The 16,176-nt window shown below is 42.2% G+C and overlaps 1 protein-coding gene and 1 long non-coding RNA gene across 4 annotated transcripts; one reads left to right on the top strand and one right to left on the bottom strand.

Moving 5' to 3' along the window:
• Positions 1-98: 98 nt before the first annotated feature.
• On the bottom strand, positions 99-16,000 carry n4bp3 (NEDD4 binding protein 3). Of its 3 annotated transcripts, none has more exons than XM_061278514.1 (10): positions 15,843-16,000; positions 4,946-5,208; positions 4,713-4,875; positions 4,025-4,234; positions 3,517-3,638; positions 3,262-3,445; positions 2,455-2,547; positions 2,126-2,371; positions 1,785-2,028; positions 99-1,222 (listed from the first exon to the last, which is right to left on the bottom strand). In XM_061278514.1, the coding sequence occupies exons 2-10, from the start codon at positions 5,182-5,184 to the stop codon at positions 864-866; spliced, it is 1,860 nt and encodes a 619-aa protein (XP_061134498.1). In that variant the 5' UTR covers positions 5,185-5,208; positions 15,843-16,000; the 3' UTR covers positions 99-863. The 3 variants fall into 3 exon arrangements, with proteins under 3 accessions (XP_061134498.1, XP_061134588.1, XP_061134416.1); XM_061278604.1 differs by having other exon boundaries at positions 15,839-15,996; XM_061278432.1 differs by lacking the exon at positions 15,843-16,000 and adding an exon at positions 11,841-12,129.
• LOC133154422 (uncharacterized) lies at positions 10,938-12,633 on the top strand. Its single transcript, XR_009714470.1, has 3 exons — positions 10,938-11,089; positions 11,906-11,988; positions 12,081-12,633. It is a non-coding gene; the product is annotated as an uncharacterized LOC133154422 (long non-coding RNA).
• Positions 16,001-16,176: the final 176 nt, after the last annotated feature.

The raw sequence follows: 16,176 nt of genomic DNA, 5'->3' as shown, positions 1-16,176 counted from the left end.
CGTATTCAAGCGTATTTTTTTCCCATTTGTTGTTAATTTGCTTTCATTTTATCATAGTTCTAAATCAAAGATTTGTCTTTAACAACAAATATGCTTCATTGCAAGACAGAATCATTTATTGCTTGAAGAAGACTGAAAAAAAAAAAGACAAAATAGTGTGGGGGGTTAGGTGTGTGTGTGTCACAAATAGATCAGTTTTCAAAATTGTTCAGTCCTAGTGTGCTTGAGGTACACTGAAGAACCGTAGGACAAGATCCGTATTTACACAACATATCAATCTGTCAAGGAACTGGGGAATAAAATACACTTGTAACATTGTCATTTCCATAAATGGGGTAGTTTTCACAAACTAGCATTAAAATCCCGGCACCAAACATTGCTGATACAAAAGCTCCTCATACAGCTTTTTCTCCCTGAATCTGGAAAAGTTTACCAGGCCCTAATTGAATCTTTTCTGAATCCTTTGGTTATTGTCAAAGATGTACAGCAGTAGCAGAATAACAAACAACAACATGCCGATCATTTGCTTATATGTATGTACGCATTCACATTGAGAAAGACATCAACCGCAGGATGTGCTCGTGTCTTTGAACGGTTTCTTTCCAATCCTCAAAATACACACAGGCTGTGACATAAAAACAGAAATTCTAATTTTACTTTTGCCAAAGAATAAAGAATAAAGTGATTAGCTTTGTGCCAAAAGGACACAATTTCCTTAATTTCACACTGGCCAAGATTTTACTGCGAAAATGTGAAGGAGGTGCATGAGTATCTGAAAAGGTAAACAGTGTAGTTCTTTGATTGCTAATTAATCGTAGTTTGGTGTTCTAACATCTGGACCCAGCCCAGCCGTGTCGTCATGATCAAATCTCCGAGGATTCGATCCTGTCTATCCACGGCAAACCAGAAGATGGACCGTCCTCTTGTTTTTCCACGTCGCTCTTCAGCGCTTGCTCTTCCCTGTCCAAAGTCTCGTCTCTACTCCCCTCTCCTTGCTCTCGGACGGCTCTCAGCTGGCGCAGCTCCCTCTCCAGCTCTGCGTTGCGGCGGTACATCTCTAAATAGCTGGCCTGCAGCTCCTTCTGGTAACGAATGACCTTGTCCTTCTGTGTCTGCCATGTCCGCCTCTCCTCCTCGAAAGCCGTGGCCTGGGCCTCGCTCTGGCGCCGCTCAAGTAGTAGCTCGGCGCGCAGACGCTCCTCGGTCAGGCCCGCGCACCCTCCTACCAGCAAAAAATGGTCACATGCTTCATCGGCGGGCGCGGGGAGATGTCTGCTGCCGACCTGCTTTCACTCAGTTTGTTGCACTCAAAATAACCCACGAGGTTTATGGTCACTCTTATGCTTCACAGACGCAACAATCTCATCAAATAGATTTGGACTTGTCCCTAACACTTTGCTGAGTTGTTCTTGCTTAAGTTGGCAAGTTTAGGTTAAGTCTGAACACTCTTATTTCTTTGTTGCGAAGAGTAGGAAAGCCAACTTTGACAATAGAAAAACCTTAAACAGTTGGCTGAATTGCCCAAATTAAAAATGAAATTTGTCAGCCTGCTTTTTTTAACTTATTTTTCAAATTTACAGCACCTCAAACTAAATAGGTGTGCCGTCGTCAAGTGGTAGAAAGTGGAATTACATCCACTATAACACTGTTTTGATCCCCCCCCCCCCCCAAAAAAGTAAAGAAAACACTGAGCTAACCAGCAAATTTTCCCGTAACTTATCAACTCTACCGACAATGTCCCGTACTGAATTTGGAGGCATTATTCAAGATGCCAAAAATGCTACCTGTTGCACTCTCGTCTCCTTTCCCATGGTCGCTGGTACTGTGAGAGGGTCTTCTGTGACACTGGGAGCTTTGCATGATGAGTTTCAGCGCCTCGACCTGGCTGTCCCTGTTGCACAACTCCAGTCGGGTCTCCCTGAGCTGCGTTTTCAGCTGGAAGATCTCGCTCAGCTTGTGGGTCACCTCGGCCTGAGAGTCTCGAAATTGTTGCTTGAGCAAGGAGATCTCGCCGGACTTCTGGCAAACCTTAGAGGAATGAAAGGCGTAAGTGAGGGCCAACAACAAACAATTCACTTGACTCCCCGTCAATGAGTGTTTCTCCCTGTCATAAAGTGCCGCCCACCTCCCACTGTGTCTCCTCCAGGGTGGGACTAATTGTCTTCTCCTTGGCTCCGCCCTCCTGGCGTCTTTTAAGATCCTCAAGCTCTTCTTGAAGTCGGCTCTTCTCCTGCTGGGCCTTGAAGAGCTGCAGCTGGAAACCACGCTGGGATCGCTGGGCATGCTGGGAAACCTGTCGCAGCTTGGCAGCGTAGAGGCGCTTCAGTTCCTCCACCTCCTTCTCCCACAGACGCTGTTTGCCTTCAAACACCTACACGCAGGGAGTGCGTCAGGCGCAGGCCTCAAACAAGATGGAGGACACGGATGATGCCTGTATCCTGATGAGAAATTCACCTGAGCGATGGCACCCTCACTCTCGTCCAGGTTTCTTCTCATCTGCTTCAGCTCGTGCTCTTTCTCCACAAGCCTCTCCTCCAAATCCCGCACCTTCCAGGGGGCCATATTATGAATGTTGAGTAAGGTCTAGTAAAGAAATTCTAGCAAAATAACTGAAACACTTTCATGAACAAAATGAAACAAAAATGCTTTTAAAAAAACAAAAAACAAAGTGAGTCTACGTCTTAAGTTTTGAAAAAAAAGAACCACGAAAATGTTACTTTGAAAGTTCATTTTAAATGTATTTATCGCCGTATTACAGTACGTCCGTACAGCAGAAGCAAAGTCAAAACGGTCAACTGAGATTGTATATTTGCGTTACTTGGTTACACAATACTTAGTAAACCTTTATATGAAGATATAGGAATTAAGAAAAAAATAAAACATTAAAATAAAATCAAAAAGTACAGTGAAGAATCCAAAACAAACATAATGCTCGTGTGGACATGAACACATTTTCTGTACTTTTTGCACAACTTGCTGTTCATAAATGATTCATTCATATATACAATTTTATTTCTCATCTGCTTACATGCAGACAATTAACTCACACATTCATACCATTTTATTTAATTCTCATCTGCTTACATGCTGACAATGTACTCACGCATTCAAACAACCCTACTGACTAGTTTACTTCTCACGTTTGCATAGTAGTAGAATTGACATAGTGATAAATTGAATCGCACATCCTTCTTGTTATTATAAATCTTGTGTGATGCTATTGTCCCGTTGACCGCTACAAAACAGAATTGTCGTACGCACCACTTCTTCTACAGACATGGAGAGGGTCCAATCATAAGGAGGCGGAGCCTCCCCTTCGTATGGCACCGAGGGGCTGAGCGTTGCCATGCTGCGACACGCCATTTCCCCAATGGTCCCGCCTCCCAACCCAGTGGCTTTGGTGCGGTCCAGGGAGCCGATAGTGTTGATGTGGCCCATAGATGCGCTGGCAAGTCAAGTCAAATAACCTTTTCAAGCCGTGATTAAGAGACGAGAAGGCTAAGAAGTGACACCGACCTGATGGGAGCCTGGTTTGGACGAAAGGGGGGCCGATACGGCGGCAGGCTGCTCATGGAGTTGTGGCCCGAGTCCGACAGGTTGTCATCGTCTTGGCTTGCCCCTCGCAGGGTGGGCTGAGCCTACGCAGCAGTTAAAATGAGGTGTAGGTGCAATGTCAGACAATGTCAAAGTTGAAAAGTCACAAATCTGGAAATAGAGTTTCAGATTTAAGACTCCTTTGGGTCTCATCTTAACAAAGTTGTGGGTTCTATCTCACGGTATAAGGCAGGCCTGGCCAACCTGCGGCTCCTGAGCCTGGTTCTTTTACGTTCATATAAACATTTGTGTTTGTGTGTTTTTTTGGGGTATTTTTTTTGTGCGTGTTTGCTTCGCTTGAGTTCAATATGGTATTTTCATCAAACGCGCATCCAGTGAAATTCCACAAAGCAGGAGGGGCAAAGCCATTCGATTTATTTCCTGACTTGGAAACACAGCGAAGGTTTCACACAGCAAAGAGACAGTGTACCTTATGATTACCGGAGGAGCCTCCGTGACGAGAGGGCGATGATGACGAAGATGAGCTGGAGACTGTTTGAGAGACATGGCCGTAGGCTCTGTGCAGCCCGTTCGAGATCCCATGGTCCGCGTCTTCCGATTTGGAAGACGGATACAGGTTCTGCATGGAACTGAAGTTTTTGGGAGTGACAGGTTTGAAGGCAGATGACCTAAAGTGGCCCTGGTGGAAACACCAAGAGAATTCAGTTAATTGACCGCCAATTTGCTACATTTGATTGCATGCAAGGAATTCAAGCACAGAATATCAGTCCATGACTGTGAACTGGATTGAACGGTTGGGTGATTGACTGCTGCGGGGGCGGAGAAGGATGCGTCCAGAGCGGTATAAATATGATCCATTTAGCGCAACCTTGGCTTTATGCCAAGACAAGAAAAAAAAAAAAACACCTACATTGGTTACTTGGAAGCTAATGTGTTCCTTGGTTGGTTCGACAGTAAAATAAGTCAATTGGCGTTCTATTCGCTTCAATCATTTTGAATCAGATAATGCAATAAATTCAGTTTTATGGTCCATACTTTGCGCATTCTTTGCAAAAAAGGAGAGTAAAAGGTGAGCCATGTAGTATGTATTTGTTTTTTGTTATACGGCAGTGAACTTATTTTTAACCCTTGTATGGCTGTTAAGAATAAACATTTACCTTTTCATATTTCGCTCCACTTGGAAGCGAGTTCTTTGTCAAATCAATCTCGGTGCCATCTTTGTGGAAGACCTTGGCGTACAGGTTTTCTTCCTGATGCCTGCCAATCGAGGCTATGATGTCCTTCTTAGAGCCACTGCTCTGGTTGGCTTTGGGCTCTTTTCTGTTTGGAAACACAATATATCTGTGGTGGAATGCGAAAACAGCCTGGGAATGCACCATGACGGCCCCACCTGGTGATGTTGAGGTAGTTGAGGAGCTCCCTCTGAGTGAAGCCTTTCTTCAGGAGGCCATTGGACGCTTTGGGCCTCACCTGGGGAACGGCCTGGTTGACTTTTGTAGGACCCACGCCGGGCCTCTCCACCAGACTGCCAACACTTCCCATGTTGCAGCGGGGTGAAAAGAACGGCGCTGGGAACGAGCTTTGGAAGTTTTTACCAGGGCGAGGAAGCGTCTGGACCGAGGCTGCCATTGGTTACAAGGGAGGACAGGTGCTCTGTAAAGAGAGGAAAAAGCAAATTGCGTGAGATGAATGTGTCACTTTTAGTCTTGACATTTTAAATGCTACGTGCCCATTACGGTTTATTTTTCCTCCCTCGCTTTTCTCCACTCTAAATTTTACCCCAGCTGTCTCAGAAACCAAACGCACAAAAAGCCCAGCCACATCTCCCAACAGACAACAAGGCATGGAAAAACGACACTTTAGCAAAAACATCCTACAGCTATACGTACTCGCCGTCGTTTCAGAAGTGGTTTCGCGCATCAGGCGCGCACGTCTGGCCGATGACTAACATGCGGCATATTAGGCTGATGTTTATCCGGAGGTCGGGCAGCATATGTCAAATCGCAAGCCTATTGCGTAACTCTGATCCAACTAGGTTACAACTGCAGAGCTCTAGATGAGGGAACAAGATCTTTTGCTGAGCCATATTGGCGATTCAATCTGGTACTTATTCAGCTCGCAAATGTCCTGCGTCTCACGAAAGTCACGTATCCAATGTACCATTGATAAAACGAATGCTACACAGCTACCATTAAAATGTGTTCTGCTGCAGTAATTGGTACACAAACAGAAACCTTGGCTACTTGTAAATGTGTAACATTTAATTGACAACTAATCATCAAATTAATCGATTTCGATAACTGATTCATCGTTTCGAAAGCTTGTTTAATTAAAAATAAAACCCTTGGAATTTCACTCTTAAAATAAACAAACATGTAAAACAAAGAAAAAACTGTGGTCGACTTTTTTGCCAATTTTATGACAGTGAGTTACAAACCAGTGAGTGTCTGTAACATAATTTGCATTTGAGCATTTTCTGCACTGTTAATTTGAAATGTTGTTGTAATTTTATAGAATGGTGGAAAATAAAACACATTATTTTAATCAAATTCATTAATTATATGATGAAAAAATCGTATCAAATTATGCCCGAGATATTTGTTTTCCAAAGCAAACCTAAGAGGAACAAAGTGGATTGGGTGACTGATTTATGGTGCACATTTTTATTCAACAACTGACTAACTACATGCAAGCGAGGAACAAAATGGAATTTGAGACATTCATAAATCATTAACTGCCTCTTTCCTTCATTAACCTTGCTCCCAACAACTGTGTTAAGATGACCTCAATAGAGTTGTCTTATTGACTTAAGGAACCTCAGAAGTCATAAAACATTTGAAAGACCATTAATGCAGTTGTATTTCTTTAAAGATGATTATTTGTTCTTGGTGCACGATATATTTGCTATAGAACAGTCTCCGCCTATTGACAATTTGGGGAAAGATACAACATAAGAAATCAAATATATTGGCAAAAAAAAATCTTCGGCTCTCATCTCAAGTTTGGTAAAATCATATAATGGACAGTATAATTTGGCATGACTCTAAACTGGAATATCTGATACTTGAGCTCCCTGCTGCCCACCTTCCAAACATTCTGAATATGTATGTCTGCCTGTCTCACTGCTCACTTCATCATAAAGTGCTTCACACTGTTGGCAGATGGAACTATTATGCAAATTGCTCAAATAGTGAGAGAGAAGAGGAATGACAGGCAACTTCGGGCCACTTTGCTCAGGCCACTCAGTCAGGCTTAGACTACTGCAAAGCTGTGCATGTTTTTATTCATGCGGCTACCATGCATGAAACCGACCTGTTACTTATAAGCCAATCGAACAAAAAATGAAATAAAGATGCTGTCAAATATAATCACAGGCAATTCAAGAGAACAAATACAACAACAAATACTCATCAATTATTTAACAAAAAACTCTCCAGCAAAGTTTAAAAAAGTTCAAATGATCGAGATGAGCTTTCTGATCACATGATCAGAATGAGACACCTGTAGTTATCGTTTTTAACTTTTAGTTTTTGCAAGCCTGGCCAAGGCCTGATGTTGACTGTTTTTTTAGTTAGAATATTACACAGGTTCTTTTAGAAAATAGCAAGCCCAAGAAAAAACCCCAACCTGATCAATGTCCGATAGGAAGCAGAGCTGCAGGGGTGAAAGTGACCTACTCAATCTTTGGTAAACTGAAGATAAGTTTGTTTTCCATCATTTGCTTTTAGTTTATTGGCCTGAACAAACCAGACGGAGACGTGGCAAAATTTACAGCAACAAGTGCCCATCCAAAAAAACCTTTGTTCTCCAGATACGCTCTTGCACACTACACATTGTGTAGTTGCAAAAATGCATAGTATTGTGTTCTCTATGGTTTCCTCGATGGAAATGTTGATTCTCATCTTATAACCCACACAAATGCCACATCTACAACAACCGCAAAGCCAACAAAACCTTCAGCTTTCAAGTGGAGGCTCTCAAGGACAAACTCCCTCCTAAAATAGCTGAGAGAAGTCTGACACTTGTGTGTGAAGAGCGGACATTTCAGACGCTCAGAGACACTTGGGTCAGTCAACAGCACCACGACTACACCAACAGTAGGAGGAAAATTCCAAAGATACTTCACAGAACACGGGTTTGGACTTGTCGTTTTTTTTTTTTTTTTTTGATGCACCGAATGCTCACTCCCACGGACGCTTCACTTTATGCGAGCAGGTCACTCAACACAACCTTGCCAAAAAAAAAAAAAAAGACAAAACAGAAAAACCTCCATAGCTCCAGATCCTCAACCCCCACGGAAATCGCCTCCTATGCCTCATATCAAAGTTTGTTTACATTAATGGGGTAACGCGACATGTTTCATCTCAACGGTTCAACCTCCCACACAGAGCACACTTGGTTACATCACATGAGCTCAGTGAAGGCTGTACCTTGTGCTAAAACCAAATATTCCAGTGGTCTCACTTAATCTGTTCCCCAAACAACTCTATCTATCTATCTATCTATCTATCTATCTATCTATCTATCTATCTATCTATCTATCTATCTATCTATCTATCTATCTATCTATCTATCTATCTATCTATCTATCTATCTATCTATCTATCTATCTATCTATCTATCTATCTATCTGTCTATCTATCTGTCTATCTATCTATCTATCAAAAAATATGTAGTATTTGAATTTAAAATACAAATATAGCTTCATGTTAAGAAAGCTGGTTCCAGAAGTAGTTCATCGTTTCACAAATCATTTGTAGAGTACAACGTTTGAATCCTACTATTTATTTAGTGCGGGGCGGTCGTCTACCTTGACTTATGGAGTTTATATAGATCCTTATAGTATCTTGCTGATCTTTATATATTTTTTGCTTTTCTATTTAATGCCTGGAATCTTCTTTGAGGGTAGGGTTAGGGTAATGGACATTGCTTGATTTGAAGTGGTTTCAAAACAATTCACTTACCCTTTCCTAGTTATAGACTACTTACTCTACGTTAGGGGTCGTGGCTTTTTTCTTTTTGCTCTTATGAAAACATAACTGTATTTGCTAGGTCCCTAAAATATCCTCAGCCTTATTTTGTGTCTGGTGTCTACACTTTGAATGCTCAATAGCAGCTTTTCTCTGCAGTGATGAACAAATACGACCCGCTTGACCCCTGCAGTGACTCAAGCAGACGCCATCAATGAAGACAGTGTGAGAGAGAACACTTGAGCTTTAACGCCACCACTCTTGACCACCACTGAGTCATGCCCCGTGTCTCCCAGTAAGGTTGGTTCTCGTCCTCTGTGTTTTGCAACGATAGTGGACCTCTTGTGCGCCCAAAACAAGAATGACATTGGCTCGGGCAAAGGCATCGCTTACCGCATTTCCATGTACGTGTGTAGCTTGTGCCGTGTCATATTTCACACAAAGGACATGACATACAAATTGCCCTCAGATGTAGAGATGGCATATTTCACAGTCCTTTATTTTTCTTAAATCTTCCATGAGTAGCCTCAGGGTTTGTTTTTATCTCCGATCTATAACGAATAACCAGCTAACAATTAGAGGCTGCAGCTGAGCAATCTTCGTCAGTCCTATAGTAGTTACACTTGCTTTACTTTCACATTGGTGTACAGTTGATGATATTGTTTGAAGGCACTCAATGAGGTCAATTGTCATTTTTTTAATGCTATATTTGGAAACTAAAAACTAGGAAGTCTTGCCATTCCCATCAGCTACTTTGTGGCCAAAGTCTAATCCGAAGATTAATGTAACATTAATTTAAGCAACCCAGAACAAACAGACCCGGGATTTTCTGCCAATGGACAGAAACAAAGTCTACTTAACACGTTTATTTTTTAAGTAGCCGTTTACGTCTGCTAATTCCAAAATTGGTCACAACTGGCTGCAATTTGCCCATGAACTGCTGCCTAATCTCCCTATTTCTTATGCCAGTGGAAAAAAAAAAATCTCCCTATTTTTCACAACCCAAAATTGACAAGTATGTAATATTGATGTTAGCAGCCATGCCTCTAGCAGAAATGTCTTTTCTCTCAGTAGCCAAACACATAATGACCCCTGCTCACTGAGCGATATTTGATTTTCTCAACAAAATTCAATTATTGGCTACCGTTGTCATGGGGGTTATATGGAATTACCCCTGGTTGAACCGTGTCTGACTAGTGTTACGTAAGGTTGTTGGGTATAAAATGATGGCCTCCGGGGTCAGCATAGCAGGACAGGCACACGTATTAGCACTGTTCACCCGCAAGGATGAAGAAATTGCATTACGTCTGACTGTGGTGATGTTTGAAATGATGAGTGTTGATCCCCCTTTGGTATATGTGCACATGAGTAAAATTGGATTTGGAGCATAAGGATAAGTGCCTGACCAGGTTGGCATCTGTTTGTTTTGCACATCCCTCCACACATACTAATGACATCATACTGTAAGATGGTCCTAAAATTGAAAATTGAATGAAAATGAAAAAATGAAATTGAAGCTCTGTTAATAAGATGAAAGACATTTTTCTTGATTTATGGCATTATGGGGGGGTGGGGTCAGTGTCTGTTAACCTCTGCGTAACAAAAACAACATTTTGCTTGATAACAGCTGACCACATCTTGATGCCACAAGACAATATATGTTCGCTCTCACGTTAACAAGCAGCAGTTCAGAGAGAAGAATGTGACCCGAGAGAATTCCTTACATTTCTCCCTGGCTAATAATTAATGTAATTTGGTATAAACCAAACATAGCCATTGTAACTAAAGTGGAAGGTTGTGTGTTGAGTCAGTTAAGAATGGCTTCAGAAATAGCAGACCCCACATGGGTAACCTAATAACAGACATCTAATCATTGCTCATTTACCAGATAATCAGAGTGTGTGTGCATGTGTGTGTTGGGAGGGCAGCGAGCCGATGAGACAGAAGCACAGGATAGCTAGCTTCTTATTAAACTAATTTGAGAGAGAGCGAGAGAGTGAAGACTATTCTTTCCCTTTTGTAAAGGTTCTTTGTTTCCTGGAGCGGTTCGCGTAGGAGAGTTACCCTTTTGTAATTATGGCAACACAAATCGTGCTCGGTTCCCACATCGTCCTACACCAGATCCACGTTCGCTCAGTCTATAGCTGCAGTGAATGTGCATCCACATACACAGAAGGCCGGAGTGGACAGGAGTCACTGATGGTGACTCAGACATTATTATGCAAGGCAACACTTTTCAGATTGTTTTCACCAGTTTTATGTTTACCAAGGCACTAAATTATCAGCCCGCATATCAAGTTCCCTTTTGGTGCTGACACATACTGATCATCAGCATTTCTTTTGACTGATGTACATATGTTTGGCCATTTGTTTGTGCTGAGAAACTGCAAAGTGGAAACAGGTTCTTCACACTGTTTCTAATGACAACAGTACAGGGAGCTTCAGACTTGCACCATTATGGAAACACAAATGGGAGCATTGTTACGACCAAAGCAAGCTCATGACGCGCCGTGAGTCAAAAAGACATCTAGAAAGTCCAAGGACACAAATGGACCATCAGAGCGGTAATTATGCTCGAACACACACAAAAGAATATCAATAAAGGCATAATATCGCTGCATGGGTCGGAAAGTACAGACAATCCAAGGTGTGGTTCCACTTTGGAAATAATCAGCCATCACATGTTAATTACACGCCAAATCAATGCGTAGGCTGCACGATGTGTCGTCATCTGTTCATAAGGAATGACTTGAAAAGTCAAAGTTTACTCATTCCAATTCAGCTCGACTACAAACAAGCATTCTCTGTGGCTAATTAGGCGAGTCGCGCTGTGCATTCTCACTGTGCTCATCTCGCTGGCATGTCAATAAGTGTTTCCACAAGCAGGCATGCACATTCAGAGTTCAAGCCCTGAATGAAATAATAGTAAGCAGAAATGACCGGCCCACTAAACAAAATAAAGCTATTGAATGCAAGTTTTGATATTTATGGATTAAATATAAAAATGGCTCAATTTTGGACAAATGTATTGGTAGAAATCAAATGTAAATAGATACTTATCAGATTTAAAAAAATGCATTAGAACATTTGTAAGGTTTCACCAAATCTAATTTTGCAAATAGATACTACATGACTAACTTACAAGGACTTCTTATTGTTCTTGTTCATTTATATCAATTTGTAACTGTTCAATGTTGAGTCAGTTTGTCACAAACATTAAGTTAAACCGTCTGACCGCCACGTATGGAGAAGAGCCAACGTTTCGTCTATGCGCAGTGGAATACAGCGAAAAGCGTAAAATAAATTAAAACTCACTTTATCCGTTTGGGCAATTGTATCTGGGACTTATCCTGGATTCCGTTTGTCCTACTGATAACCAGGTCACAGCACTTCCTGTTTGTCAATCTGATGCGAGGGAGCGAGCTGCACAGTCCTTGACAATCGCCTGTAGGAGGACTCCATGGTAGGAAACAGAAGCTGAGCTACTTTTAGGCTGTGCAGATTCACACATTTTTTTTAACATAACACCACGTTAACCTAATCTGTCTTTTATAGAGTGCCTGGTACTTTCCAGCTCTCCACCTGCTCATCTCTTTGTGCACTGCACAGTCTCTTAAGGGGCCCGTGTGGTCGGACTTGTTCTGCCTGTTCTCCCGCAGACAAAAGGCCTGCATGTGGATCCGCTTTGGAGGCGGACAGTCCAGAGCCAACATTGACACACATGGTGTCATTGGGGGAACACACCAACACAACATGCATGTTTACCGTCTAATAAAGGATGTAAACAGGGCTGAGTGATGAGGGGAAAATACAAGAAGTGGTGAGCCCACAATGGTCCGATTGTTAGATGGGCTACCGGCCGGGTTAGGCGCCATATCAGGTTTCACAAATTTAACCAGAAGGAAGAAAAGAGAGGACATTGTTCTCTAAATCTGCAGAGAAACTACTTTTCTATTTCCTCACTTTGAGTTGGCGTGGGTCAGTATTGCAAGGCTCATTGATCGAATGACTTCTTAAAGATGGCACCAATGGGTGGGCATGCAGGAATCTTATTTAATAAAGCAACAAGCCAAGATTGGCAGGCTATTAAAGACATTCCTGGACTTGACTGTGCTGTTGTATATTCGCTTTAAGGTAAAAAAAACAAAAAAGCAAACGTGACATGAAAAGACCCCTGCAATGATAAGCTGAAGCCCTATCATTACCACTGAGCCTCATACAGTCTTGCTTCCAGAGATTAACATCTATTGCGCTGACTTACAGCTACAGCCAAGAATGTTTACAGAGACCCATAGATGGAGAAACTCAAGACGAGGCTATGTTGGAGCCTACTTAAAGTCTCTGTACCTGTTGGACCTGTCACTAAATGAGAGGACAGTCTGGATCAGGCTCATTTCCTCTGTCAAAGCTGCTCTGAACAATAACATTGCAGGAAGCACATCACGTCTGGCATTTGAGAAGTAAATTAGCCTCGGTCAGGAACTCACTGGAGCCAAGCCCATTTGTCAGTCAAAGCAAGATAAAAAGTGGCAAATGTCAAATTTATATACTACGTAAAGTTGTCCCGTAATATGAAAATAGGGTGTGACTGTCAATTAATGCATTGATGCTGCAGTGATACTCTTGCCTGACTTTAGTCCAGTCAGTGTGAATTCAATACTGAGAAAAAAACTGATAATGAACAAATGATTTTGTGACTCATGTAAATCCTGCAGCTCAGCGGCGAGGGGGAGGGCTGCACCGCTGTGAGAGTAGTCAACTCAGGTTCCTTAACATGGATTTTTGATGTCCATAGCCGTCAGTGGCACTGAATGATTAAAAGTTGCCCACTAGTTGCGTTCTCGAGTCTCAACCCATCGAAAGGAACCCCACTTGCGCATTAAAGTGGGCAATTAGAGTCTGCCCCCACCCCCGTTTGTTCATATCCCCATGGCTGCGTCGCCCACTGGGATGCTTTAAAAAAATAATGTAATGACACATAGAGCTCTATTTTCATTTCTAGTGAAAAGGGCAGTCTAACTGTCCACTTGGGTGGAGCTGGTAGATGTGTGCATGTAGAAAGGGGGACTTGTGACGTTAAAGGCAGAACACAGTCAACTTGTTTCCCTGTTAAGGGAAGTGGCTCCCCTGATACCTTTTAAAATCAGCAAAAGCACAGTACTCGACAATGCCGAAACAGAAAAAGCCTATCCAAATGCGTACGTTGTGTCATTTATTAGAAACAGTTACTGAGCCATTAGCCTAGACTAAGCAAAGCCTGACCTAAGGCTGACCTCAACTAGCAAGTACACGCTGCAAGCTTGAGATAAACCCCGAATGAAATCAGCTGTGCTTTGCATATGGTGCAATTCGCAGTGATAAGCTAAATGTGTCCCATCTTGTTTGGATTATTCATCATACAATGTATGAGCATCGGCGCTATTGAAGCACGTGTGTGCAAGTGCAGCTCGAATGGCGATAAAGCAAATCAATAGAAAGACGATAAGGCTGCATTGATGTAAACAATGGTGGCTTACTTGGGCGAAAACCACAATTGAGACAAACACAATAGTCCCTGCGTGAGGGGCATGTCACTGCAGCGAGACGTTTTCGTTGAAGTTGGTCACATTTGGGGACAAAGCACAGTGAGTGGTCTGTCCACTCTCCTGCACTAACAGACCCCCCCACCCCCATCCCATAAAACCTTTGTTTCATTGTATAACTTGCTGTGTCTTGATCTCTGCTTCACAGTTTTGGATTGATGGAAATGAACATTTGGGTCAGCTCAGTGTGCCAAACCCAAATGTGAATACTGCACCCTCGACGCTGACAGTTAAAATTAACGAAAAGGTTGAATGTATTTATGACTAGGAATTTTTATTTGTGAAACTCATAAATTGTATTTCATACAATAAGATGCAAATTATGTTGAGATGGACTTACCTGAATAAGTAAATCCCTCTAATCTTAATTAATTTTGTTGTCCAGTCTTGACTTTTGACAAAAAAAAAAAACTAGCACGAGTATAGTGTCAACATCCTTCTTCAGCTATAAGGAACCGCCTGCTATTTGGGGATAATGATTAACTTAGGTGTGTTCTGCAGCAAATAACTCAAGACCAACAACTAAAAAATAAAATTACAAAAAAGTGATCAATAGTGATTATACACGTCTGGCAAGAAATTTAAATACCCCCACATGAGATTTGGATTTGCGAAACAAATGGTCAGCAGTTGGCACAGCAGTGTTACATCAGCTGCTGGTGTTTAAAATGCATACACACACACAAGCCCTTGAGTTGAATGAAGATCTTGCAGAAAAACGGAGGCACGAATGGTCAAAGTCGTTGCAGCGTGAGATAAAAAAAATAAAAATAAGTAGGCTAAGATATCTAAGACTAAAACATTAAGTACTGTATGTAACATGACAGCCACTACAATGATTTCATTTCACACATTGCTCTAACTGCATGAATTTATTAGGCGAAAGCACAGCAGGACTGCAAATCCGCCGCAACGTGCAGTAAAAGTACCTATAACCTCTCCAAAATAACATCCATTGTGCTTCTATTGTAGAGCTGAGCCTTCATTTGCGTCAGACCTTGAACACATAGTCACCTCGCTCAAAAGACCCTTCCTCCTATGCTTAAGAGCCCTCCCGGTCAGAGGTCACCTGTGGCCTCCGGTTTCCACGACGACAGCCTGGCAGTCCCCAACACATGCACACGGACGCACCACTTTTGTCCCTAAAAGAAACCCAAGAGTGTGCAATAATGTGTGTTTGCGTGTGTGTGTGCGTGCACGTGTGTGTGTGACCTCAACCCAAACAACCACAGCTGTGCACAGCAAACACGTAACAACAGTTACACCAATGATTCCCAACCACTATGGGAAAGTATTCAATTTCACTTGCTTGGTCAGGGAATAAGTAACTACAGTTTTTTTTTTTGTTTTCCCTATTATAGTGACAGGTATATCCAATTCATTTCCTAAAAAGCTATTCTCACGAGGGCGTGCTACAGCAATCAAACAATATTAAATAATTTTAATTTGCCATCCACTATCATTATCATTTCAGTACGCATACTTTCCGGGACGTTTCTGACGGATGGCGTGCCATGGGATTTTTTTTTTTTTTTTTTAAGTAAAATATGTGCTATCTCAATCACGCTTGGAAAATACTATTACACCGCAATAAGTCACACATCAAGTAGTCACATTACTCTGGAAGAGATTTGGGACGAACAGATGAGTTGCCACATCTCCCTGCACAATGCATGCATGCACGCATTCAATTACGATCGTAACGTAGAAACAAGCAAGTTTGTCACTCACTGACCATATCCCGCACGCAGGACATGTCTTCTTCAGCGTGGCTCTGACCTCTCTATTTAGAGTCAAACAAGAGGATAGTTCCCCAAAATCGGCGCGGATCAGCCTGCTCGGCACTTGCAGGAACGCAGAGTGACATGAAGGAGCGTTGTTTCCCTCTCAAACATTTTGACAGCGGAACTGGGAGGAGAAAGTTGCTCTAAAGCGATGTGGGGTAAAAGAGGGAGGGGGCGTCATCTTGCGGTCACAATTGTAATTACGTCAGAAGGGGGTGGGTGATTAGTGTAATCCTGCATATTGTTCCAACAATATTATTTCAGTCATCAAACAATCATCCAAAA

The sequence above is a fragment of the Syngnathus typhle genome, linkage group LG1 (assembly GCF_033458585.1).
Source record: "Syngnathus typhle isolate RoL2023-S1 ecotype Sweden linkage group LG1, RoL_Styp_1.0, whole genome shotgun sequence".
NCBI classification, from domain to species: domain Eukaryota; kingdom Metazoa; phylum Chordata; class Actinopteri; order Syngnathiformes; family Syngnathidae; genus Syngnathus; species Syngnathus typhle.
This window is presented reverse-complemented; position numbering and strand designations above follow the sequence as displayed.

Coding starts and splice junctions, on each gene's coding strand:
- n4bp3 (XM_061278514.1), bottom strand. CDS start 5,184: ATGGCAGCCTCGGTCCAGACGCTTCCTCGCCCTGGTAAAAACTTCCAA. Junction 4,876..4,945: donor AACTACCTCAACATCACCAG/GTGGGGCCGTCA, acceptor GTTTCCAAACAG/AAAAGAGCCCAAAGCCAACC. Junction 2,372..2,454: donor GTGAGGGTGCCATCGCTCAG/GTGAATTTCTCA, acceptor CCCTGCGTGTAG/GTGTTTGAAGGCAAACAGCG.